The sequence below is a fragment of the Amblyomma maculatum genome, chromosome 3 (assembly GCF_055883805.1).
Source record: "Amblyomma maculatum isolate TAMU_Amacu chromosome 3, ASM5588380v1, whole genome shotgun sequence".
NCBI classification, from domain to species: domain Eukaryota; kingdom Metazoa; phylum Arthropoda; class Arachnida; order Ixodida; family Ixodidae; genus Amblyomma; species Amblyomma maculatum.
In genome coordinates this window covers 32,697,228-32,722,221 of record NC_139346.1, presented here as the reverse complement: position 1 = coordinate 32,722,221, position 24,994 = coordinate 32,697,228, and the positions used below count along the sequence as shown (strand labels likewise).

The window sequence follows — 24,994 nt, the reverse complement described above, 5'->3', positions numbered from 1 at the left end:
CGCTTGAGATCCTTTGACATGCAATGTCTCAAACGAAGTGATACTGTCGTTACCGCCCTGTCAAAGCAAAACAGATCGCTGCCGTCAATAAAAGTTAATGCAAACGCTCAGAAATCGCATATTCCCGTTTCTGTTTGGAATACCGCAGCTAATAAAACATATGCCACCGCAGACGGCTTCATATAGCAGAATGCAGTTTGAACAGACTGCCTACTATGCCGTCTGTATGCACGATAGAGTTGTGTGAGTACTTTTTTAATTTTTTTTTTTTTACTTTTAAACCTATGTCGCGGTGTCTCAATGGTAAGGGCACTCGACTGCTGATTTCGAGAACGGGGGATTCAATCACAATTGTTTCGAAAGGCGTTCCTCTGCTGTGGGATTTGACTGCACAATAAACAATCCCACGTGGTAAATGTGGTGTTAATAATAAAAAAAAAAAACGACACCAAAACCAGCCTCTGCAATCATCCGTCATAGCCGATGCCGCTTTCATGCGTTAAACCCGGGCCAATATGCATTGTTGTTGAAGGCTTCTGTACATCCGTAAAAGTTTTAGTGAGCACATTTTGCTTTAGACAAATGCTCGAACGTTTGGGAAACATATTCCCTGCACCTAATTGTTACCCTAAATATTACATAATGCACCTAGATCAATGTACTTTACTGGTAGCTTATTATAATCATTATAATCGCTTTTCGTCCAAGGGCTGTCTTCCGACAAAACTCGTCATTTCTGACAAGGGGAGTAAAGCAGCTTCATGCGGACTTAAATATCAGTGCATAGTTCGGGAATAAATACATTTTTATAGTCGCATGATAAGGTGACCTCCAGTTCTTTCGGAATAGTTTTATATCCGGCATCTGTTTTGGACGCAACCCTGATATTTTACTTCGCATAAGATTTAGTCACTGCTAAATAATTAGTGATAAATAAATTTTCAGCCTGTAAAATTGCTTTCCAGAACATGACAGTGCCCATGCGCAGTTTATAACGATGTCTTCGCAGCGAGTAATTCGTAGCTTGCATTTTAACGTTACTGAAAATTAATCGCTGATCATTGTAAATTCTGTCAAGTGTGTAAAAGTTCTCTCACACGGTGAAATTTATTCGCATTGCAAAACAAAATAATTACACTACTAATTTACCGTTATATATTAACATCACACACATCAGAAAACCCTTATACTTTCTGCGGTTTCAGGAAATCATTTACAGTTAGTGGCGCATGCATTAATACACTATCACATTCTATGACAGTGGCCGCAAAAAGCATCTCGGCAAATTCAATCCACTCAGCGCTGTACACGTGAACAAATCTCATTTTTGGGGAATGCTTGTGCATGGTTGCCTGGGCCAGAGTTGATGTGCACTCAGTCCAAAGCAACTCGCCATGCAGTGCGCTGCCAATGCTACATTTAACCTGCTTAATCCTCTAGTCAAGTACGATATAGTGAACCAGGCTGCCTCGATTCAATCTAAATTACTGCAGGTCAGAGCACGAACCTTGTACCTGCGTGGGCTTGACACTAGATTCGCCGGTCTCACTCGCATGTGACACGCGCAAACTGTTTAAAAGTCGACAAGAAAAACAAAGCTGTCATTAGGCAGGCCCAAGCATTAGGCGCGTGAGCGTGGTACAGCGCAAGAAACGTGCAAAGTAAATCTAGAAGACTGGTGGTTGCGTGCTTTGTTTTCCTAAAATCCGCTCTTCTTCTGCTGCATTGGCGAAATTCTTAGACTTTTTCTGCAATATTGCAGAAATACTGCAGAAGACACGTTTTCATCGTCAACAAACCCGCCGTAAACTCGGAAGCAGACCTACGCAGCGTGCGTTTCTGCGAGCGCCGCCGGCTGCCGATCCACACTACCGGAGTGACGGTGGCGCCACCTCTAGGTCGATCTCGCGGCGTCTCTCGTTCCTGTGTGCCCAACCGTCCTTCTGTTGCTTTCCTTGTCACCTCGGGCCCTTTCTTCCCGTTCCAGGAACCCTGGCCATCCTCGAAACAGCGCACATGTATCCGTCATTAGCGCGTCGTCCCCGCATTCCGGTTTTTGGACAAAAGGCGACACGAGCCGGCAAAATTGTGGAGAGGTCGGTGGTTCGCGGAATCCCGCGCTACCCGGATCCCAATTTCCGGCACAGGCAATTTAGCCATCACATAACCAAGCTGCTGTCGACAACAGGCGTGCCGACATTCGCAGCCGTGTCTTAAAGGAGAAAAACGTCAAGAGTACACTGAAGCAAAAAAGTAAATAAGAGAACGCGTAGTCAAAATTCGCAGCTGCGAAGTTCGGAAGTAGATATCAGAGCACGCCGCTAAGGCTACCACAAGCGTCAAAGCCGCTAAGACTGCCATAAGCGCCGTCGAGGTGATGTAACGCCAGCCGGAAGACATTGCCGTAAAATAAAAATTTGGTCGTGTAACGTCAGCCGGAAAACATGCGTGCCGATCGAACGGTCATTGTGTAACGGCAATCGCGGTATTTGACAGCAGCTGAAAGGAGGAAAACATTGCCAAGAATAACCGGAAGAAAAAAAAAAACTTTCACAGCACGCGTAGTCGAAATTCGCCGCCGCCAACGGTCATAGCGAGCGCGCGTAGAATAACCGGAAGAAAAAAAAGAAAAGAAAAACTTTCACAGCACGCGTAGTCGAAATTCGCAACCGCCAACGGTCATAGCGAGCGCGCGTAGAATAACCGAAAGAAAAAAAAAATCTTTCACAGCACGCGTAGTCGAAATTCGCAGCCGCCAACGGTCATAGCGAGCGCGCGTAGAATAACCGGAAGAAAAAAAAAAAAAACTCACAGCACGCGTAGTCGAAATTCGCAGCCGCCAACGGTCATAGCGAGCGCGCGTAGAATAACCGAAAGAAAAAAAAAAACTTTCACAGCACGCGTAGTCGAAATTCGCAGCCGCCAACGGTCATAGCGAGCGCGCGTAGAATAACCGGAAGAAAAAAAAAAAAACTCACAGCACGCGTAGTCGAAATTCGCAGCCGCCAACGGTCATAGCGAGCGCGCGTAGAATAACCGAAAGAAAAAAAAATCTTTCACAGCACGCGTAGTCGAAATTCGCAGCCGCCAACGGTCATAGCGAGCGCGCGTAGAATAACCGGAAGAAAAAAAAAAAAAAAAACTCACAGCACGCGTAGTCGAAATTCGCAGCCGCCAACGGTCATAGCGAGCGCGCGTAGAATAACCGAAAGAAAAAAAAATCTTTCACAGCACGCGTAGTCGAAATTCGCAGCCGCCAACGGTCATAGCGAGCGCGCGTAGAATAACCGGGAGAAAAAAAAAAAACTTTCACAGCAGGCGTAGTCGAAATTCGCAGCCGCCAACGGTCATAGCGAGCGCGCGTAGAATAACCGAAAGAAAAAAAAAATCTTTCACAGCACGCGTAGTCGAAATTCGCAGCCGCCAACGGTCATAGCGAGCGCGCGTAGAATAACCGAAAGAAAAAAAAACTTTCACAGCACGCGTAGTCGAAATTCGCAGCCGCCAACGGTCATAGCGAGCGCGCGTAGAATAACCGGAAGAAAAAAAAAAAAAACTCACAGCAGGCGTAGTCGAAATTCGCCGCGACCAACGGTAATAGCGAGCGCGCGTAGAATAACCGGAAGAAAAAAAAAAAAACTCAGAGCACGCGTAGTCGAAATTCGCCGCGACCAACGGTAATAGCGAGCGCGCGTAGAATAACCAGAAGAAAAAAAAAAAACTCAGAGCACGCGTAGTCGAAATTCGCAGCCGCCAACGGTCATAGCGAGCGCGCGTAGAATAACCGAAAGAAAAAAAAAATCTTTCACAGCACGCGTAGTCGAAATTCGCAGCCGCCAACGGTCATAGCGAGCGCGCGTAGAATAACCGAAAGAAAAAAAAAAACTTTCACAGCAAGCGTAGTCGAAATTCGCAGCCGCCAACGGTCATAGCGAGCGCGCGTAGAATAACCGAAAGAAAAAAAGAACTTTCACAGCACGCGTAGTCGAAATTCGCAGCCGCCAACGGTCATAGCGAGCGCGCGTAGAATAACCGGAAGAAAAAAAAAAAAAAACTCACAGCACGCGTAGTCGAAATTCGCCGCGACCAACGGTAATAGCGAGCGCGCGTAGAATAACCGGAAGAAAAAAAAAAAAAAACGCACAGCACGCGTAGTCGAAATTCGCCGCGACCGACGGTAATAGCGAGCGCGCGTAGAATAACCGGAAGAAAAAAAAAAAAAGCTTTCACAGCACGCGTAGAATAACCGAAAGAAAAAAAAAACTTTCACAGCACGCGTAGTCGAAATTCGCAGCCGCCAACGGTCATAGCGAGCGCGCGTAGAATAACCGAAAGAAAAAAAAAATCTTTCACAGCACGCGTAGTCGAAATTCGCAGCCGCCAACGGTCATAGCGAGCGCGCGTAGTATAACCGGAAGAAAAAAAAAAAAAAACTCACAGCACGCGTAGTCGAAATTCGCCGCGACCAACGGTAATAGCAAGCGCGCGTAGAATAACCGGAAGAAAAAAAAAAAAAAAACTCAGAGCACGCGTAGTCGAAATTCGCCGCGACCAACGGTAATAGCGAGCGCGCGTAGAATAACCGGAAGAAAAAAAAAAAAACTCACAGCACGCGTAGTCGAAATTCGCCGCGACCAACGGTAATAGCGAGCGCGCGTAGAATGACCGGAAGAAAAAAAAAAAAGCTTTCACAGCACGCGTAGAATAACCGAAAGAAAAAAAAAACTTTCACAGCACGCGTAGTGGAAATTCGCAGCCGCCAACGGTCATAGCGAGCGCGCGTAGAATAACCGGAAAAAAAAAAACTCACAGCACGCGTAGTCGAAATTCGCAGCCGGCAACGGTCATAGCGAGCGCGCGTAGAATAACCGAAAAAAAAAAAAATCTTTCACAGCACGCGTAGTCGAAATTCGCAGCCGCCAACGGTCATAGCGAGCGCGCGTAGAATAACCGGAAGAAAAAAAAAAAACTCACAGCACGCGTAGTTGAAATTCGCCGCGACCAACGGTAATAGCGAGCGCGCGTAGAATAACCGGAAGAAAAAAAAAAAAAAACTCACAACATGCGTAGTCGAAATTCGCCGCGACCAACGGTAATAGCGAGCGCGCGTAGAATAACCGGAAGAAAAAAAAAAGAAATCACAGCACGCGTAGTCGAAATTCGCCGCGACCAAGGGTAATAGCGAGCGCGCGTAGAATAACCGGAAGAAAAAGAAAAAAACTCACAGCACGCGTAGTCGAAATTCGCCGCGACCAACGGTAATAGCGAGCGCGCGTAGAATAACCGGAAGAAAAAAAAAAAAGCTTTCACAGCACGCGTAGAATAACCGAAAGAAAAAAAAAACTTTCACAGCACGCGTAGTCGAAATTCGCAGCCGCCAACGGTCATAGCGAGCGCGCGTAGAATAACCGGAAGAAAAAAAAAAAAAAAAAAACTCACAGCACGCGTAGTCGAAATTCGCAGCCGGCAACGGTCATAGCGAGCGCGGGTAGAATAACCGAAAGAAAGAAAAAAATCTTTCACAGCACGCGTAGTCGAAATTCGCAGCCGCCAACGGTCATAGCGAGCGCGCGTAGAATAACCGGAAGAAAAAAAAAAAACTCACAGCACGCGTAGTCGAAATTCGCCGCGACCAACGGTAATAGCGAGCGCGCGTAGAATAACCGGAAGAAAAAAAAAAAAGAAATCACAGCACGCGTAGTCGAAATTCGCCGCGACCAAGGGTAATAGCGAGCGCGCGTAGAATAACCGGAAGAAAAAGAAAAAAAACTCACAGCACGCGTAGTCGAAATTCGCCGCGACCAACGGTAATAGCGAGCGCGCGTAGAATAACCGGAAGAAAAAAAAAAAAGCTTTCACAGCACGCGTAGAATAACCGAAAGAAAAAAAAAACTTTCACAGCACGCGTAGTCGAAATTCGCAGCCGCCAACGGTCATAGCGAGCGCGCGTAGAATAACCGGAAGAAAAAAAAAAAAAAAAACTCACAGCACGCGTAGTCGAAATTCGCCGCGACCAACGGTAATAGCGAGCGCGCGTAGAATAACCGGAAGAAAAAAAAAAAAAAGCTTTCACAGCACGCGTAGAATAACCGAAAGAAAAAAAAAAAACTTTCACAGCACGCATAGTCGAAATTCGCAGCCGCCAACGGTCATACGAGCGCGCGTAGAATAACCGGAAGAAAAAAAAAAATCTTTCACAGCACGCGTAGTCGAAATTCGCAGCCGCCAACGGTCATAGCGAGCGCGCGTGAGCGAGCGCGGCGATTATTTTGCAGCGGCAAGCGCGGTATTGTAAGCAACGTTTTTAGATTCCTTTCAGTTTGCAAGCTCCCCCGAGTCACTCCCGAGAAAGCGGCTCCCGTCCGTTTCCACTCGCCATGCGGCGCTGCTGTCGCTGTCGGCCCGAAACCGCTCGCACTCTGCTGTTGGTGTGGTGGCAGCCTTCGCCGGTTCTCATCCACGATAAAACTGGGAACGGACGCGTAGAGCTCAAATTTGCTGGGCTTTTGGAGCTGTCACGTTAAAACTTCAGTCTCATGGTTAAAAAAACTGTTTCGCCTGAGGGTACAGGCTGGGTGAGGTAAAGAGCAGGCTGATGCCAGTTCGAAAAAAAAAAAAATCGTTTATTTGCCTCGCGCTTTATCGCATCGCATTTGCGACGTTTATCCTGGACATTTTAGTATTTGTTGGAGTAAAGCTATAAACAGCTATTCGGGAGAATGCACGGCACATTAAGGAATGAGAACCAGCGATGTTCCGTTTCTAGTTCGCATTCACGAAATTCCGCGCTGTTACCAACAGAGCACCGCGCATACGAGCAGCGTTTTCACGTTTTTTACAATGCCGATTTCACTGGATTAAATGCAGACACACTTAGCCGGATGCACGGAAGGAATAGCTGCAGAAGACGAGCTTTTTATTTGCAATGATCGCACAGCCGGGAGCAGCGTTTTGCACTTTAATTTTTAGAGTGTTAATTTCAGTGAGCATAGGCAAGCATTAAATGCAGGCACACTGAGTTGGAAGCACAGAGAGAATGGCTACAGAAGGCGAGCTTTTTTATTTGCAATGGCAACCTTTTCTCTGTTTTCCAGCCGGCGATTCTGGTCTCTCGCATAGAAGTGCATGCGTGTAACTATGACGAAATGCAGAACCTGGCATGTAAAAGTGGCCTTATGTTCTGCACAACCAAGCCGGGCAAGGTTTTGGAATTCCAGCTCATCAAGCACATCCCAAAAAATGTCCCCAAAAACTGGACCTCCTTTCAAGGAAACCGAAACTGCTTTGTTCACAATATTAGTAAACTCTAGCACCTTTTTTGTGGGATGCTTTAGGCATCCTTGATTGAAGCTTTTATACACTGTAAGGTATGCGTCTTTACCAACAACTGGCACATGAGAGCTGATATCTTCCATGCAGGAAGTGCAAGTTGAGGTTTTGGAGAATTTGTGGACCACATAGCCTGAAAAATAGTATAGTATGCTTTCATCGACTTCTGCTTTCGAGTAAATGTGGTCACTGTCACTGTGATCGGGCGTGTCAACTTCAGAAGTTAAGTCGAGCATCCTCGACTCAATCAGTTCATGCAGGTGAGCTTGCTTGCATCGGTGTGCTTCTCTGCATTTCTTCAGTGTGTCTTGAACACCCACAAGCACAGCACTCGGTGCACCCTCCACACTTCCACGCAGCAGTCGAAATATTTGGGTAAAGCTCACAACTGTAGGATGAGATTCATGCCCACTTGTCGCGTGGAATGACGACAGTGCCTTCATTAATCTGGTGCACAAAATGTTTTAGTACATCCTCGTCGTGGAAGTGTACATCACATACAACGAAAGAGCTGGAAAGCTGTCTGTCCAGTCGGGGAATCATGCGCTGCCATTCTAGGAGATGTACAGGGTCGCCGGAAAAAATGTCTTTTCCCGGTAGCAGGTGTCTGGGAGCCATAACCGCTTTTGCAGCCGGGCACGAAGCAACGTGGCATGTTCGCTACTCACTTCGTAGACATAAGCAAGTGGCAATAATCACGGCACCACACACCACAAACACGCACACTTGCAAAACCACTGCGAGCGCAGGTACAAAGGGCCGCGCCAGTCGGGCAAACCAACGTTTTGGGGTTTTGGGGCAAACAGCGTGGCGAGCGCCACCGCGCGGCAGGAAACGGAAAGGCGACACTCCCCGCGCCGCAGCTTTCAAACTGAAAGGGATCTAAAAACGTTGATTGTAAGCGTGGGATTGCGAGGAGGAAAGTTCCGAGGAAGTGAGTGAGGGAGCGGTGGACGGAGTGCAAACAGCCACACTGTGCCCGTCAAACTTGTGGGAGTGTTTGGCCGTCAAATTTGGTGGAAACACTGGTAGCATAGTCTGGCAACAGGTTAAGTTACGCCAACCGGAACGAAGCCCGGCCTGCTACGTCGCCCGAAACCGGCGGGAGGCGCCTACTTCCCGTCGCCACCGCCGCGGCGCCACCGTTCGGGGATAGCCGCTCGCGGAGAGCTGCGCCTGGCTGCGCTTTCAGGGAGGCGTCGGCGTGGTAGAAGCCTTTTATTTTAAGGATATAAGAGCTCCGCTTCACACAATTTGCCAACACTAATTAGTATATACTGTCATGTCTAGTGTGATCATGTCAGCACTTAGCGCTTGCTCAGCAACGATGTATACGGTGGGTCAAGGCCACTGGATTGGAGAGCTCGCATTACCTTGATGTTTCTTTCGGATCAAGTTGTTCGTCACATGAAAATGTCACCCGGCTGTGAACAACTCCAAGCTGTTCAGCTGCCATGGTAGCCTAATGCATAACCACTTAACTATGTCGCGAATTCCGTGTGTCATTTTCATACCATTTACTCATTTCTGCATACAAATTTTATGCACAAATTGATGTCAACCTGTTCTAAGCTGACAGGGCTATCCAATAAAAATATATTCTCCTACTGTGAACAACCTCTGTGAAAATGCAACATGTAACCAACCTTTCTATCTCATTCTGACAAATGTTACGTTGGAAATATGAAGATGTTTATTACGTTAAATCTACATGATAACCTGGGATCTTCGACTCAGTTGGAGACCTTAAACTTTTTACGAAAGAAGGCTATCCGTGATGGCTTCACGCATTTTGCATGACCGAACTAAGCGCGCTTCATAGAGCCGGTCTGCCTCAAGCTTGCTACGTATATGCCCCGAAAGTTTTTATTACTATTTTTATTGGCTTCTCGCAAACCCGTACAATTTTTGCTGGTTTGTAATTTTCAATGGAAGAACGCGCATCGAGTGTTCCTGTTGTGAAACTCTTAGCAGCAGTCTCAACAATGTTCACGCTTCAGAGCGCAACTGCAGCCGAGATTCAGCGAGCAGCCGAGTACGCTTATTAAATGGCCACACAAAAAAGGAAGAAAATTACCAATCGCAGATGGAAAAACCTTTCATGAGAGCGGTTTATGCCATAGGGCTATAGGAGTATAGTGTACCTGACTTGGGATCTAAGGGTCCCACTTTCAATAATTCCCATTTCACCCTTACATCTTATTGACTCTCTCTGATTTGGCAGCTCTTGCCACATTGAACATGTCATGTGTTCTCATTGCGCCAAAGGTGTCTGGCCATATCAGCAACAAACGTGCCTCTTACCAGAGAGGTATTTTTCCGACTTTCCGCCGACAGAGCGGGCGCCGGATTTTCTGCGGAACGTGGCTTTTCAGTTTAACGCGTCGACTCAAACAGTCTCAAGAGCATAAACAGATGTTGTATGCACAGGCTCCTTTGCTTGCAAGGCCACTCAGACTAGCGCGGCAAAATTTAGAACAAATTGTATACTTATATTAAAAAAAAACGCTTCGTACCGTTTTCTGATATGTCCTCGCAACATAACCTGCGAGGAAAGCTTCTGGTGCTACTTCATCGTGTTCATCTGCTTCACAACTCATCGTTAAAAATCCTAGTTCACTGGCCAGCTCCCTGGTAACCAAATGGGTTAAACAACATGACGGGAACACATTAAAAGAGGACGACACAACTAGCGCGGTTGTGCCGTCCTCTTCTCCTGTGTTCCAGTCACGTTGTTTGCACTGTTAACCTATAATTAATCACCAACAAGTCCAATTTGCTGTCCCTTTTAGCAAATTCAATGTCAGCTGATAGGGCATTATGCTTCAGCATCTGGACTTTTTAACCTCAGCGCCGCTTTCATTTCAGAGGAAGCGAGTGCATTTCCACTCCTCGCTACTGCCTTTGTCTGAAGCGAGCTCAGCAGATAAAATTTGAGGATCGCTTAGATGTCTCTTAAGCGGAGGACGGCGAAAGCCTACCCTTGTCCTATCATTTGCCTCTCATCGTTTGTCACAGTTCGTCATTTCAAGTCGTCGTTAGATATATTGGTCATTTCCCAGTCATGATGAGTCTGCCTGCGTAGTCATTGTAGCCCTTACCACTCATAACTAAGCAGGTTACTCATTTAGAATCAGCAGTGGTCATTACATGTCATCCTTTCACATATTGGTCATTTCGCAGTCATTAGCAGTAATGATGAGTCATGCCTAGTTATTATAGTCATTACCCACATCGCTAAGCACTTGTACTCATTTCTAATCAATTGCGCTCATTACAAATCATTTTAGCCATTATCAACCATTATTAGTCATTAGCATTAGTCATTACCTCTATCAATGTCTATTTATAACTTTTAATGATTACCTATCACCATCATTCATTTTCATTCTTAATCTCCCTCCTTGCACGTCCGCGTTTGCGACTGACACACCAGTGCACAGATGCGACGCACAGATTACAGCCACAGCTTCTGCGCACAGATTTTCGCTCCGTGAGCCTCGAGCAGCTTTCGCCTTAAACAACAAACACATCCCGTCGCAACGTTAACGTGCTTGCACACACGCACACTAAAAAGTTTGCGTTTACCACGCAGACACGAGGCGAACACGTCCAGAAAGGAAGCAAATCGGGCGCTCGGAGCCGGCGACCCCGGCGACGACGTGTCTCCGAACAGTGGCGCCCTCAGCAGAAATAGCGGGCTCAACTGTAAACTCTCCAAGGACGCGCTTGCCCATTGACGGCGGCGCGACGCAGCAGGCCGCACCCAGTGCGCTTCCATCGAGCGGCCGTGCCTGTGCCATAGCCTCCTCTATTTTTTCGTGCCTGCCGGATGCGCCCTCCGCGGCCGTCGACGCGACTCTGCTGCTACGCCACTTAGCGCCGAGTGGTGGCGCTAGTCACGTTGGGGTTCGTCTGCATTCGCCGCGGCTGCACCACGCAGTCGCTTTGTCGCGAGCGGGCATTTTTTGATCCTTATAAACTCATGATTCACTCTCTTTGGCTCACACGTGCAAAACCTTAACCTTGCTGGCGTTCGTTATTGTGACAGCACTGCTTAGACGCTAAATTCATGCGTCAGGGACCCAAAAATCGGTGACGATCAACACATGCGGTACCATCTGCTCCCTTCCAACGGTGAGCCAAGAATTGTTTTGTCTGGATAGCAATAACGCTATTTGTAGCCTGCCTAAATCTGCCTGTGGCGTACTCTGTCTATAATTCGATCAATATTAGTGGTCGCATTTTCTCAGACTGCCAGCCCTTAGTTTTGTTGTTGTGCTTGTGCTCGATGAACTTGTGCTTGCACGGAACATTTTAAGTATACGATTGTAATATCAAAGCGCATTATTAAGCCGCTGACAGTTGCCTTGCAGGTACTTAATGGCATACTACTGTGTGCCACGTTGCCGCTCAGGTGGGAAAAGCAAGATTCCAGGAATCTCGTTCCACGAAATTCCGGCGGACACGGCGCTACGGGAGCAGTGGTTGAAAGCCATACGGAGGGACAACTGGGTGCCGAACACAACCTCGAATTATTCAAGAGTGTGTAGCCGGCACTTCAAGGAAACCGACTTTGCGGAGGGCAAACGGCGCCACCTCAAGAAAGGTGTAGTGCCCTCCTTGTTTCCAGAATACCCTTCGTACATGAAGCCAAGGCAGTTACATCAAAGGAGTACAGAAAGCATCGGGAAAAGGACGTTTCTGAAAACCAACGAAAAGGAACCTGAGCCGGCTACAAAGCGGCAGAAGTTCCAGGATGGCACAGAAGCAGAAATGTCAGAGGACAATTCTCAAGAGGCCAGCCAGTCTTATCCAGAAAGAGATGAACAGGCCAAACCTGAAAATGAAAAGGAACCGCAGGAGGCTCCAAATAGTACACATGCGAATTTTTCACACCAAGCAATTCAAGTGAATGTTGGAGTGTCCAGCTTACTTGCAAATGAAAGAGCAAGATCGAGACGCAGAGAAAGGGATCTCAAAAAACAGGTTGAAAAGCTTCGATGCACTGTACACCACTACAAAACAGAGCTTGAAAAATTGAAAAATGATTGCAATTTCGGTAATCTGCAGTACATTCGTCAGCAGGCAGAAGAGAAGAATATTTCCGCTCTTTTTTTATGGGATCAAATTGTTCACTTTCGGCGCAAAAAACCAACTTGGACTGAAGACGTAGTGTGCCATTGCATCGTGCTACGCCACCTCTCCACAAAAGCTTACGAGCACGCAAGGAGGGAGATGCTACTCAAGCTACCTAGCAGAGCTACCCTTTTGAATTACCTTGGGAGCAGCTCGGGTGAGACAGGTGCCATTGCTATTCGCGTGAATATTCATGCATGTACCCTTCAGCATACGTTTCAGAATCAACCAGCTTTGCAAAATTATTCGTGGACGCTATTACACTGAGCAGGAAATTCACAGAAAAATGCGGAACCTGCTTCACGAGTGGCGCGACCATCAATGCGCCCTTGAAACTGCATGCGCAGCACCCGTACGTGAGTGGCGCCCCCACCACGATGAGTGGTTGCGTCGCGCAACTGCAGCGACGGCGCGCTCCCATTGTTCGCTCCGGGATCTGGCAGGCACAGAAAAAATAGTGGAGGCTATGCCTGTGCTATGCGCGGGAATGCACAGCGCGACATCTTGAAATGCTGCTGTTCGCTAGTGCTCGTGATCCTTGGATAAAAGTTGAAAGTTATCTATATTGATGGCTTTCTGTCTGCGTCTCCGTAGCCCTTAGTGGCGCGATTAGAGTCGTCTGGGAACCTGTCGTACTTGCCGCACAACACAGTCAGCAGCAGGATGTTTCACATACCTGACCAGCCACACTCGAGGGGTCCTTTGTATTGCACCCCTGCAACACATGCTCAGAAAGGGCTTGTACGCTGACTGACAATACCGTGCATACCTTCGCACCACAGAACACTCGCCGAGTATTTTAACCCTTTCAGCCCTGAATTTTTTTCGCCCCTCCAGGAATTTTTCTTTTGTGGTATTTTGCTTGACTACTACTCAAGTAACACACCCACAAAAGAAAAATTTCTAGGATCTCATTTTTATAAAAGATGGCGCCGTGTCCTATATTTAGGACACCAGGGCTTGATGGTTGCAAGAATGAAAAACGGAAGGTTTGGTGTTACTCCTAATTCTCAAGCTTCAACGAAATTTCGAACGTAGAAAACAAACATTCTGCTTTCCCAGAGGTTGCAGCTAATGTTGAATATTGATTAGTGCGTGTGGAACGCTTTGAAACTGTTCTTTGCACTATATATACGTAGGTGGACGTTGCACTTTTCGCATTTCATTTTTGGCTTCCCTTTGCAGCCTTCCATCTTGCATCGCTGTTGGTCTTCCGTCACTACTGGCCAGTGCCCGACTTTGTCATATCTCACGTCATACACAGGCCTCTGGGCTGTGAACTTTTGCCTTTTGAGAGGCTGCAGGGGAGAGAATGATGGTCTTCCGCGTTTTCGTGGCATGTTAGTAGCATCAGCTTTTGCTAGGCATTCCACGATACTTAGAGTAAATTCAAGCAAATCCATCTTCTCTTTGCTTAGCCCTTGAATTTCAACATCGCGCCTGTATTCAAGCCACGAGTTAGTTACAGCCAGGTTCATGAAATGCATGATGACTTGTAGTGTCCATTTTCGGCTGCGAATGGATGTACGGTACAAGCTTATCAAGAAGTCAGTCTTGTCGACTCCTCCCATGCTTCGGTTGTATTCCCGGACAACTGCGGGGTGCTTCACATTTACAAATTTTCCGTCTGCTTTACTCCATCGAGAAACTTCATCCTCATCTTCAATGCCGAGGAAATTTGAGGCTAAGTTGACCGCCCTATTGTCCATCCATCTCGCGACGATGACTTTTCTATCGCTGCTCACCATGCCGTCAGAGGACCCTCGTCCCTCCTTTTTCATTTGGCCTTCTGGCTTCAGCGGCCATTTCTCTGTCCGGTTTGATCGGATTGTCCCTGCAGCATATGTTGTCTTCTCACGAAGCACCCGCAGAACAGGCAAGGAAGTAAAATAATTGTCAAAGAAAAGTTTATGCCCAGCACCATCTGGTATGCGCCTCGCAAGATGGAGGATGAAAGCTCCGGTCACACCGAAGTCCTTTTTGTCGGCTGGGATAAGTTCCGTAGTTGAACCTTGATAGACGAGGAAGTCGTAGATAATCCCCGAGGCACCGCATAACACGAAACTTTCACTCTCCATGGATTCGACTTCCCTTTTATGTACTGTTTTATATCCAGCTGTCCTTTGAACGGGATTATTTGTTCATCGATGCATAGATATTCCTCCAAAGGTAGCTTTAGGCATCTTTCACGAAATGCGTCTAAAAGTGACCTGACCTTCCAGAGGCGATCACTACTGATGTGGTTTTCATTCACATCAACAATGTGCAAGCAGTTCCTCAGCTTCTGAAACCGGTTTCGTGACATATTCACAATTGAGAAAAGCTCAGTTTTGAGTGATGGCTTCCAGTACAAGCGAAGGCATGGGTAACGAAAGATGCCCATCGCCAGATGCAATGAGATCAGCTTTCCGATTTCTTCTTCATCAGTCTCAACAGATTTTCCCTCTTGGGAAACAGAATACCTGTTTGTTTTGTCCGCAAGGTCAGCAAATATGCTCTTTGGCACATACTTGGAAAAATACTCATACGGGGTCGGGGGATCATCAGAATCATTCTCTTTATAATCGCCAGACACTTCAGGCTGATACTTGGCTGCTAGCTTTTTGAAAGCTCTCCTGCTCCATCTTTCCTCCTGTGTTGCTTTCTCACCTTCATCATCAGCTGAAGGAAGTTGACTGCTCCCCTTGTGCATCACTAGCACCGTCACACACGTCATCAAGAGAGTCATCCACGTCATCCTCTCCCATCTTCTACCTCCGACACGTCACCATCCTTCAGAGCGGCAAACATGACGTCTGGATCCTCGAGGCGCACATGCCTTAATCGAAGCTGCTTTGCAGTTGAATAAAAACCCGGTCGGAATTCTGGCTTCTGCAATAGAAAAAGAATCCAAGAGAATGTTGTCATTGCGTTTCTTGGACGATCTCGTTCTTGTTGCCTCGGTATAGTTGGAGCGTTGTTTTCGCCTTCATCGCCTTTTGCCAGCGGATGGTCTCCGTCTGCTGCACTTGGGCTAGTACAGCACGTGTGTTCTTGCATTCGGCGTCCTCCTCGATGGGATGTTCGAAGAACCCATATATTCGCCGGAGCCGCTGAACACGGGAGCACCACTGCATCCTGATACCTTTTAAGGGCAGGTATCTGTACACCCTGCGAGCCCAGCGGGTGTCGACCATGTGGAAGCATCCCTCAAACGCGATCTTGCTTTTGTCCTATCGGGCTTCAAATGAAGACCATCCAACATTCCCTTGGATGGCTTCTATGGCAACTGGACCATGGCAACCGAGGGCTATGCGGCTGACTTCGTGCTGTCCTCGTTCAAGCCACGCTCACGTTGCTGCGGACAGACACACGACGGCATTCCCAAACGTCAAGCTGGGCACATGTACCGCTTTCCAAAGCTAGCGTAAAATCAAGTAGCGGCTACCACCCCAGAGACATCGTCGGCATAGTATGCACGTGGCCCGTCGTGATGATCGTCACAAGAGGTCTTCATATGCCGTGTAGCTGCCCTCCTCGGTACTGATGGTAATCCCAAGATAGTGGTACTCTCTGGATTGCGGTATCAGCTCACCACTCGGCAGGACCATGCCGAGAGAGTTGTCTAGGGGGTTGGAAACCCAAAGTACAGCGGACTTCTTGGGATTGAAATGGAGTCCAAGTGGGCCTGGAGCTTGATCTGCAGAGATGGTGACGAGCTTCTGGAGCTGCGTTTCGCTCTCGCACAGCAGGAGACAAGGTCGTCTGCAAGCAGCAGCCCTGGGATTGTCCGGCTGTTGGGTATTCCGGCCCATGTGAAGTGGAGCTTGAAGCCCAGGCCCGAATTAACGAGCGCTCATTCCACTCCCGACGTGTATAGCATGTACAATGGCGGCGACATTGGGCACCCCTATTTGAGCCCTCTGCATCCTGCCACTGGCTTGGGGGACGTGCTGCCGAAGCATGCCACAACCATGTCGTGGTAGAGACAGTGCAATAGGTTTCACCATTCTCGTAACATATCTATGTCATTCAAGCACTGGAGCATCGCCCTATGAAGCACACTGTCATATGCCTTGGCAGCGTCCATAAAACAGCCCGCGAGACCTCGAGATTCCTTGCGGGCAACCTCAATGCACTGGGTCAACACTAACAGGTTATCCTCGAGGCGACGGTTTCTGCCAAATTCTTTCTGCATTTCGTTGAGTTTGCCATTTGCCTTGACCGAACCACTCATCCATTCCTTCACAACTTGCGCGAAGATGCGGTAGATCATACCTGACTGTCAAGGGCCTGTAGTCGCGGAGAAGGCTAGCGTCTCCGTCCTTCTTTAGGATGAGGCAAACTCTGCCTTTCAGCTGGTCAGGTGGAATTGGGTCTCCGTAGATAATCCCGGTGAGTAAGTTTGCAAGAGTGTCTCGTTCTCTCTCACCGAGGCTTTTTACAAGCCCTGCAGGTATACCATCGAGACTCTGGGCAGTCCGCGATCCGATGCGAGCAATGGCCCGGTCTACTGCTGCCCGTTCCACCTTCCACGGTGGCGAGACGGTTGCGGCACTTTCCAAGTCCGTAGGCGATGGTAGCTGCTCACACAGCGGTTCTTGCGAAGGCACATCACACACCACGGATGTGCTCTGTGAGATGTTGGGGGAGATTGCCGATCACTGCGCTGGCGATTTCATCCCGGAGCGTCTGTTGCAGCGCCTTTTGGTCAAGGGACGTCAGATACGACCAGAACTTATGTGGTCCGCTGCGCCCTGACATGCGCCGGTATTCATTTTCTGAAATTTTCCGCTGGACGACCTGCTGCATCCGCCGTTTACCTGTTATGTAGTCATCCCACGCCATCCGGCATTTATCAGCGGGGAGGGTCTTGACAGCTGCACGGTGTCTTCAATTGGCCTTGCTTAGATCTTCGAGGGTGGCTTTTACTTCAGCATCCCACTAGCCTTTTTGTCGGGTTCTGCCGTGGGTGCAGCCAAACACCGTGGCGCCATCTAGGGGCAAAACCTGAAAGCATCTCGTGGTGTGATAGGAGAGGTGGTTTTTATTTAAGGATGCTGTGTAGGGAGTGCAAAATAGAATAAATTATGACAAACACTCTTAGAAGAAAAAAGAACAGTGTGCATTTAGGAAAATCAGCGATATTTTGCTGATATGTCACATGGGGTACTACACCGAAAGTAATAGGGTTTCTCCGCTAGATGGCGCCTCAGCTGTTTTTATGCGATTTTCAATGGCAAATAAAATTGTAAAGCCTCTTTTCTTTAATAATGTAGTGCTCGATCTGCTCTATATGAGACAAGGTCTTTTCTTCTCCACCATTATCTCATGATATTTTGGCCAGTCAGTGCTATGTCCCTTTAAAGCTTTGCTGACCTCTTTTCTTTGTATAAATGGCTTCATTAGGTTAGCATGGTACACACGCTCATCACGTCTCTTGCCTGGCAGTCTTACCAATAACCTCAGAGATGCAATCAAGGGCTTCAGCAGGTCCTTGCCATTGCACCTCGAGCCTTTGCTGCCTGTTAGGCCGCACTATCATCACTTGGTCACCAATCTTGAATGACCTCTTCCTGGCATTCCGATCTTAGTTGCGCTTCACCACTTTCTGAGACGTCAGATACGACCAGAACTTATGTGGTCCTGTAAGTTTGATTTTACAGTTTCTCTAGTCTCCCTTAACCTCTGGTATAGTTCGAGCGCATGCTGTACAAGACTTCTATCCACTCGTTCGTCTTCCCATAGCTCACGAACTAGTCTTAGCAAACCGCGGAGGTTGTTTCTGTATACTAGCTCTGCAGGAGCAAATCCAGTCCCTTCATGTGGTGCAGTTAATTTGTTCAACACATTATTCCGAAGGGGGTATGGGTGCAGTCCTGGCTGGCAACCTCAGTCCAGGGCACCAGTTGAGCGCGCAGCCAGCTGTGCCCGCACTATAACTATAAGCCTCTACTGGACGGGCAGGCTTGAGTTGCAGATTTGCTCTTCCCAGGTCTCACTGGTGTGTGTGTGGGGGGGGGGGGGAGGGAGGTTGGGGTATGAGGTGCAGCCCCGTGGGACATGGGCCAGGGTGGTGGGGCTGGAGCAAAAAGGGCAGGTGCGGGTGTATCGACGGGGAAAGTATCTGCCTGTAGATTGCATCAATCGTTAGTCTGTTGGCTTGTGAGGCGAGGATGAGGAGGGGGATACAGAAACTGAGCGGCTGGGAAGTAAGTGTGTCGACGTATGCGGGTGGGATCAGGACTGGAGCAGGATTCAGATTAGAAGAGCAGGAGGTCGGCTCTGCTCGGTAAGTATTCTTACGGGCTAGAGCGAGTGCTCTGTTGTTGCCGGCCACCAACTCGTGGCCCGAGGTCCACACGAGGTCGGCCATGTGGGAAGGAAGGAAAGTGGACAGAATACGGAGTGAAAGCAGGGAAATTTAGCCATCACGGAAGCTACAGAGGGCAACCTGTGAGTCCAAGAGGACGATGGAGTGCTCCGAGGTGGAAGTGCTATGGCTATTGCAAGGGCAATGGCAAACTCTTCAGCTTTTGCAGTGTTCCTTGTGCGCAGAGTGGTGAGGACCTGCAACTGTAGGGAGGCGTTCACAACTGCCATGGTGTGAGCATGGTGGTCTGGGTGCAAGGTGGCATCAGTGTAGCGTACATCATCGCGCGAGTAGTTGCGTTGTACCATAGCCTCCTTTATACTCTCTGTGCCTGTCAACGCGGCGCGCAAACAATAGAGCAGCGCAGTCGGGTAAAGTTGCACGGCGCTGCCGCTCCCCTCGCTGAGGGTGCCACTGACGTAGGGGTCGAGGCGCACTGGTACGAACGTCGGCGCAGGGCGGGATCGCTGTTATTCGCTAGCGGGATAACTGTTTCTAAACATGAATTGTGCATATTGAGCATATTCACTTGTAAGGCTGACATCCAATAAGCATAACAAGTTATCATGATACTTGTTAGGCAATGACACCAACGCTATATGACATTTTATGTCAGGCAGTTTCAAGAAGTTGCGCATGGCTTGAAAAACTGCATGACTGCTCCGCTAGCGCCAAAGGTAATAGAAAAATTACAATGCTGCTCTACGCTGCAATGAAACAAAATTTAAGGAAGGCACCAGCATTTATTTACACATTCCACAACAGCAATTGTGCTACAAGAGTACCATGTATAGAAGTGGTGTGATGAATAGTTGCCACAAGTAGGGGAAAATATTCGCGGTGACTGCTGTCACTGATAGCACTTCAGAAGCCAGCTTAATTTACAGATGATTGGAACAACTGCATCGCAGTATTCCATTGAGATCTGTAAGGAGAACAATTTTGGCATCAGGTTTTACTTTCAATGATTGAGCGCGTCATACAAACGTCTTTTTTTAACTTGAAAAACAAGGAAAGACAAATGTACGCGTTGCACCTTTCTGTTTCGATCACTCCAAAATAATCGGCACAATAGGCAAAGCTTGTGTTCTTATGTTTTCACAGAATTGCGCAGTTAGCGAAACAAAAAATGCTGCGCTGGAGCATATGTAACATACCACACAGACGAGCTAACCAGGAAGGAAGTTAACATCGCAGTCCAGAAAATACATGTGCACATTTAATGTTAGTATTACGTTACTGATGCGTAATAAACACACTTCTGATGCTGTCATTATTTTTCACAGACCTTAATGCGGTTGAGTACGAGTTTCGCGGTTTCCGATGCTAGTTGACAAGGAAAACTAACATAGGCTTTGCACGATTTGGTTTAACTCACTTTAAAGTAGTCATCTTCACAATAGGTAAATCTTGTGTTTTTATTTTATCACAAAATTTCGTAATTAGCATATACAGCAAAAAAAAAAAAATTCGCAGGAGCACATCTAACACAATACGCAGACGAGCTAGGCAGGGAAGCAATTAGCATTGCAATCTAGAAAGCATCTGCACATTTAACATTATTATTGCAGTATTAACGCTTAATAAATACAGTGTTTGGTGTTGTCCCTATTTTTTACAAGCCTCAAAGCAGTTGAGCACTACGCAGCGATCGCCAGAAGGACAAAGCAAAGCTGGCACTTACCAGTTGGTACAATATTGTATTCCTCCAGCACCCGAAGGCAGAGAAAAGTAGAAGCATGACCTTGCACACTGCAAAACAGTCCATGAAACAGCGAGAAAGTGGCAGCGCGTGGCTATCCGGACCGCTTTGCAACACGGCGCACCCGGCAGCCGCCTGGCGAGGGTGACCCTACGTCGCTGTCGCCATCTCTCGGCAGCCAGCAGCGTAACTTGTCAACGGAGGAGGAGTGGCGGCCACAGCCGCGGAGCGGAGAGTTGCCAGGCACAGAGTGTATAAAGGAGGCTATGGTTGTACATATTTGGTGCAAGCTTGGCGGCGGCCTTGTTGAGCGTAGGATTCATTCTGCGAGGGATGGGAGCAACCACGATGCGTTGGCGTAGCTTCCGGGGTAGCAGGGCAGTTTTCATGTATGATTAGGGTTATTCGTTTTCGGGTTTTATATTTTTTCAAGTTCGGGGGGTAAAAATCGGGCGTTATTTTTCGGCTTTATAATAGGGGAGAAATCGGGTTTTTCGTGGGAAAATTCCGCAATTCGGGTTTTATCGGGTTAAATTTGCAAACTAATAATTTATTCGATTTGCTCTAACCGATGGGTAACAATTAGGGCTAGATTTTGGGCTGCTTTCAAGAAAATATTGCAAAATTTGGCGTTTCTTTGGTAATTAATTATTACTCGCAGTGAGAGGCAATAGTCAGTTTCGAGAAAAGAAACATTTTATTCACGAGGCCTGGTCATCGACGTTCTACACGTCCTTATTAACATACATAATCATCTGCATGCGCAACATCTCGGTTTCCATACGAGACCTGTCTGGTCTCTGCAGGTACCTTAGCTGAGAGAACGTTCGCTCAATGTCACAGCTGCCATTAGCTAGGCACAACAATGATAACGCTGCATATGCTAGCCTTGGGTAACGCACAGTTGCGTCGTTCCAAAAGTCCATCACTTCAACACCTTCATTCGTGGGGCTTGCTTCCAGCAAGTACTGGTTGAACTCCTCGCGAAGCAAGCCTACATCGTCCATCACGGAATTAAAGAGAGGTCGGTAGTCATCAAACGACTGACTCAGCAGCCGCTTTTGGAACGGATTGAGTACGGCTCCCAGTTTCCACAATGTCATCTGGTTTTCTTCTTTGTCTGAGACGTTCCGTTTAAAAGTGCAGTCCCATTTTGTGGAGATTTTGGCGCAAAACTCTTCACAACAAGTTTTTACTAATATGGCACTGCTCTTAGGCAACAGAGACAAAACACCTTTCGCCCGATCACTTTTACCGATCGTCGTGGAAAGCTCGTTGACAGTCTGCTGTAGCTTGACGTTTACGAGGTGATCGAAGCTTGGCATGAGGAGTTCTCCGCTTTCAAGCGTTTTCTGGACATCTAAAAGAGGTTCGAGTGCATCTCTCATTAAGACTGCCTTTGCATAAAGAACCTCTTTTTCAGAAAGTATCGCTCGAATAGCTTCCGCTTTGGTGCTATCATGCGAGCATTCAACAAGTTCTTTTAATGAGCTCCACATTTCTATGACGACAACAAGCACTTTGTAGAAGCTCTGCCATCTCTTCGGAGCTACAGAAGGAGGCTTCTTTGCATCAGCGCCAAACAGACTATTAGAGGCACATATTTCGATGTAATTTTGGTGCAGCTTGTTAGCGTGCCTAAATAATGCTCCAAACTTGATCACTGCGCATTGAACATCAGACATGCTAGGTGACGAAATTGCATGGTCAACGCTCACATGGATCAAATGGGCTAAGTCCTTTACATGCAAGATGTGGATCGCTTCAGCTTCGCAGATCTCACGTACCATTTTTCGCATGTACTCCGCGGAATCCGTGGCTGCGGCTACAACATCCTTCCACGTCTTGCCCACAGTAAGGAGAGCCTTGCCGACTACCCGGGCCACTGTGTAGCTGTTCGAAGCATTAACTCTGTCGACGTCGACTAAACAAACCTGCTTCTTTTTTGCTTTTTGACTGTAATAGCACATCAGAGTGTTAATGGTAGGCACCCCGGTTATGTCAGGGGATTCGTCGACGATAACACTCACTTTAACGGCTTGCATATCATCACGGATTTTCGCCATGTCCTTGTCAAAAGCGTCTTTCAGATATTTAATCCGAAGTCGCTGTCCAGTCGGCGTAGTTTTAGTGTCCTTGCAGTATTTGCGGGCGAAATCCCCCAGAGGTCCATCCGCCTGATGCATGCTGATTCTACTGTACGCCAGGGCACGAACGAAGTTGTGAATTACGCCATCCGCTTCATTTTCTTTCGCACACTGCCTACAGGAAACATCAAAGAGCGTTGGCTGAGATGTTCCCGCCTTTTCAGCTTCTTGGACCGCCATCTTAAACTTCTTATGACGCGATGACGCGAGATGCTCGCGAATTCGGTCGTAGGGCTTCTTCGCTGGATCGGTGACTATCTCGGTGTTGCAGTACTTGCACACCAGCGCGCGGCTGCCTTCAGAGTCTTTTGTTTAGTCTGCAAATCCTCGTGTTCTTTGCACCAATCATCCAATGTCTTTCGTTTTCTTCCCACCTTGAACGCTAGTCAACAGTGCTGCGAATGCACGATGTGTAAATATCGCCGCTGCGCGTGCCCAAGCTACCGGCGCTGTGTTCGGGACTCCGACGTTAGATGGCACCACGGGGCCTGCAATCAACGATTGTCTGTCTGTCGGCCGCTTTGGTCGCTTCTCGGTTGCGCACCAACTGGAGGCACAGTAATTCCGTGGGCACAGTTGTTTCAGAAATCGGGAAAAATCGGGTTTTACCCGATATTTTAGGAACACGCTCGGGGTGCAAAAATCGGGTAAAATCGGGTTTTACCCAAAAACGAACAACCCTATGCGTGATGTAGGTAGAAGGTACCAGACTGCTTGGAGGAGGTGGCGGCCCTGCGGGGTCTGTGCAAGTCGTTCACGTTGCAAAATCAGGTGAGCTTCAATGTGTTGGATGGAGTTGTGAACGCCCATGCCAAGCAGTCGGGAGGTAGCTGCATACAATGGAAGGCCCAGCACTTGCTTGTAGGCCATGCGGAGGATGGCGTTTAGGCAGTCAAGTTGTTGGAGAGTGAGACGACAGTAAGGAAGAGCGTAAAGAATGCGAGAGACGGTGAGGGATTGGACGAGGATCAATGTGTCGGATTCCTTGAGGCCATGACGACGGTTCGTGATGCGGCTGATCATGTAGGGAACTTGATGGGCAGATTTGGTCAGGCGTTTGCATGGTGGCGGAGCCACAATGGTGGAGGTAAAATCCGGGGATGTGCATTTCTGTGACTTGGGGTAGCAGTTGAGAGTCAGTGAAGAGCGACACTGGTGAAGGAGGGCGAACACGTCTTGTTTTCGCATGATGGTCATCACGGTGGATTTGGACGGGAAACAGATCAGGTCACCGGTTTTGAGGTACTGGGGGTAATATCTAGGGCGATATGAAGGGTCTTGCTGTGCATCCAGTGAGCCCGAAACAGTCCAGAGGGTCAGGTCGTCGACATAAAATGCGTGGTGAAGATGAGGGATGCTTGAGAGCCAGGCAAGGAATTGGCTGAGCGATGTTAAAAGGAATGAGAGACGAGACTGAGCCCTGAGAGGTTCCTCGATCTGGGACTGGGGCTTCGGTAGAGCGGAGGGAATCGAAACCAATGGTTGCTGTTTGAGTTGAGGGGAATTTTTGGACTTAGGAACCGCAGTTTGTGAGAGCAAGGTTTGAGAGGATCAAGTTGTGACTGACATTGTCAAAGGCACCCTTTATGTCCAATTTGGCTATGAGGGGGAGGGGGTCTGATCAGAAAGGTCATCGAGAATCCCCTTTTTGAGCTGGAGGTGGACGTCTTGGACGGAGAGCTTCTGGCGGAATTCAAAAAGGATGGGAGGAAAAAAGTCGATGCATTCAAGATAGAGATTAAGGCGGTTTAGTATGGCATATTCGAAAAGCTTGCCGACACAAAATGTGAGTAGGTAGGGCGAAGATTGTCAAGTGCCGGGCGTTTGACCAGTTTAGGGATGATAATGAAAGTGGCATGCTTCCAGTCAGGTGGCAGCTGGCCTGTAGTCCACACCTGGCTGAGCTTGGTGAGCGTGTCGCAAGAGGTATCGTCAAGGTTTCGAAGGATGTGATTGGTGATAGTGCCGCTGCCCGGCGCGGTATTTTTGCTAAGGGCCATAGCAGCGGCGTGTACCTCTGTGTTAATGAAATCTGTCTCGGTCGGGGTCTGGTTCTCCATTGTATGGGGTCTGCTAGAAGTACTTTAGGTGATAGACGGCACTTCTGGAGGCAGCACACAAGTGTCCTACTTCCCTTGTCCGCCCCGAGATGGCGCTAGCGTGAGTAGGGCCACCCATGCCCGTCGTTGAGCATTTTTGACGTCCTGCCCTATGAGTGATCCTGTGAACTCTGACGCTGCGGCGTGCATTTACTCGCCTAAGCGAATACCGTTAATGTTATATGGCACTGTTAGCGCAGAACACCTTAGTATGCAGTTTTGAGCA

General features: G+C 48.1%; 1 protein-coding gene and 1 pseudogene across 1 annotated transcript; both read right to left on the bottom strand.

Moving 5' to 3' along the window:
- Window positions 1–6,943: 6,943 nt before the first annotated feature.
- On the bottom strand, window positions 6,944–8,097 carry LOC146194466 (uncharacterized). The gene has a single exon (XM_084596055.1). It carries the CDS (start codon window positions 7,770–7,772, stop codon window positions 7,041–7,043), a length of 732 nt encoding a protein of 243 aa, XP_084452181.1. The 5' UTR covers window positions 7,773–8,097; the 3' UTR covers window positions 6,944–7,040.
- A 1,848-nt stretch (window positions 8,098–9,945) lies between these two features.
- LOC146194465 (uncharacterized) lies at window positions 9,946–16,723 on the bottom strand (annotated as a pseudogene).
- Between the last annotated feature and the right edge of the window lie 8,271 nt (window positions 16,724–24,994).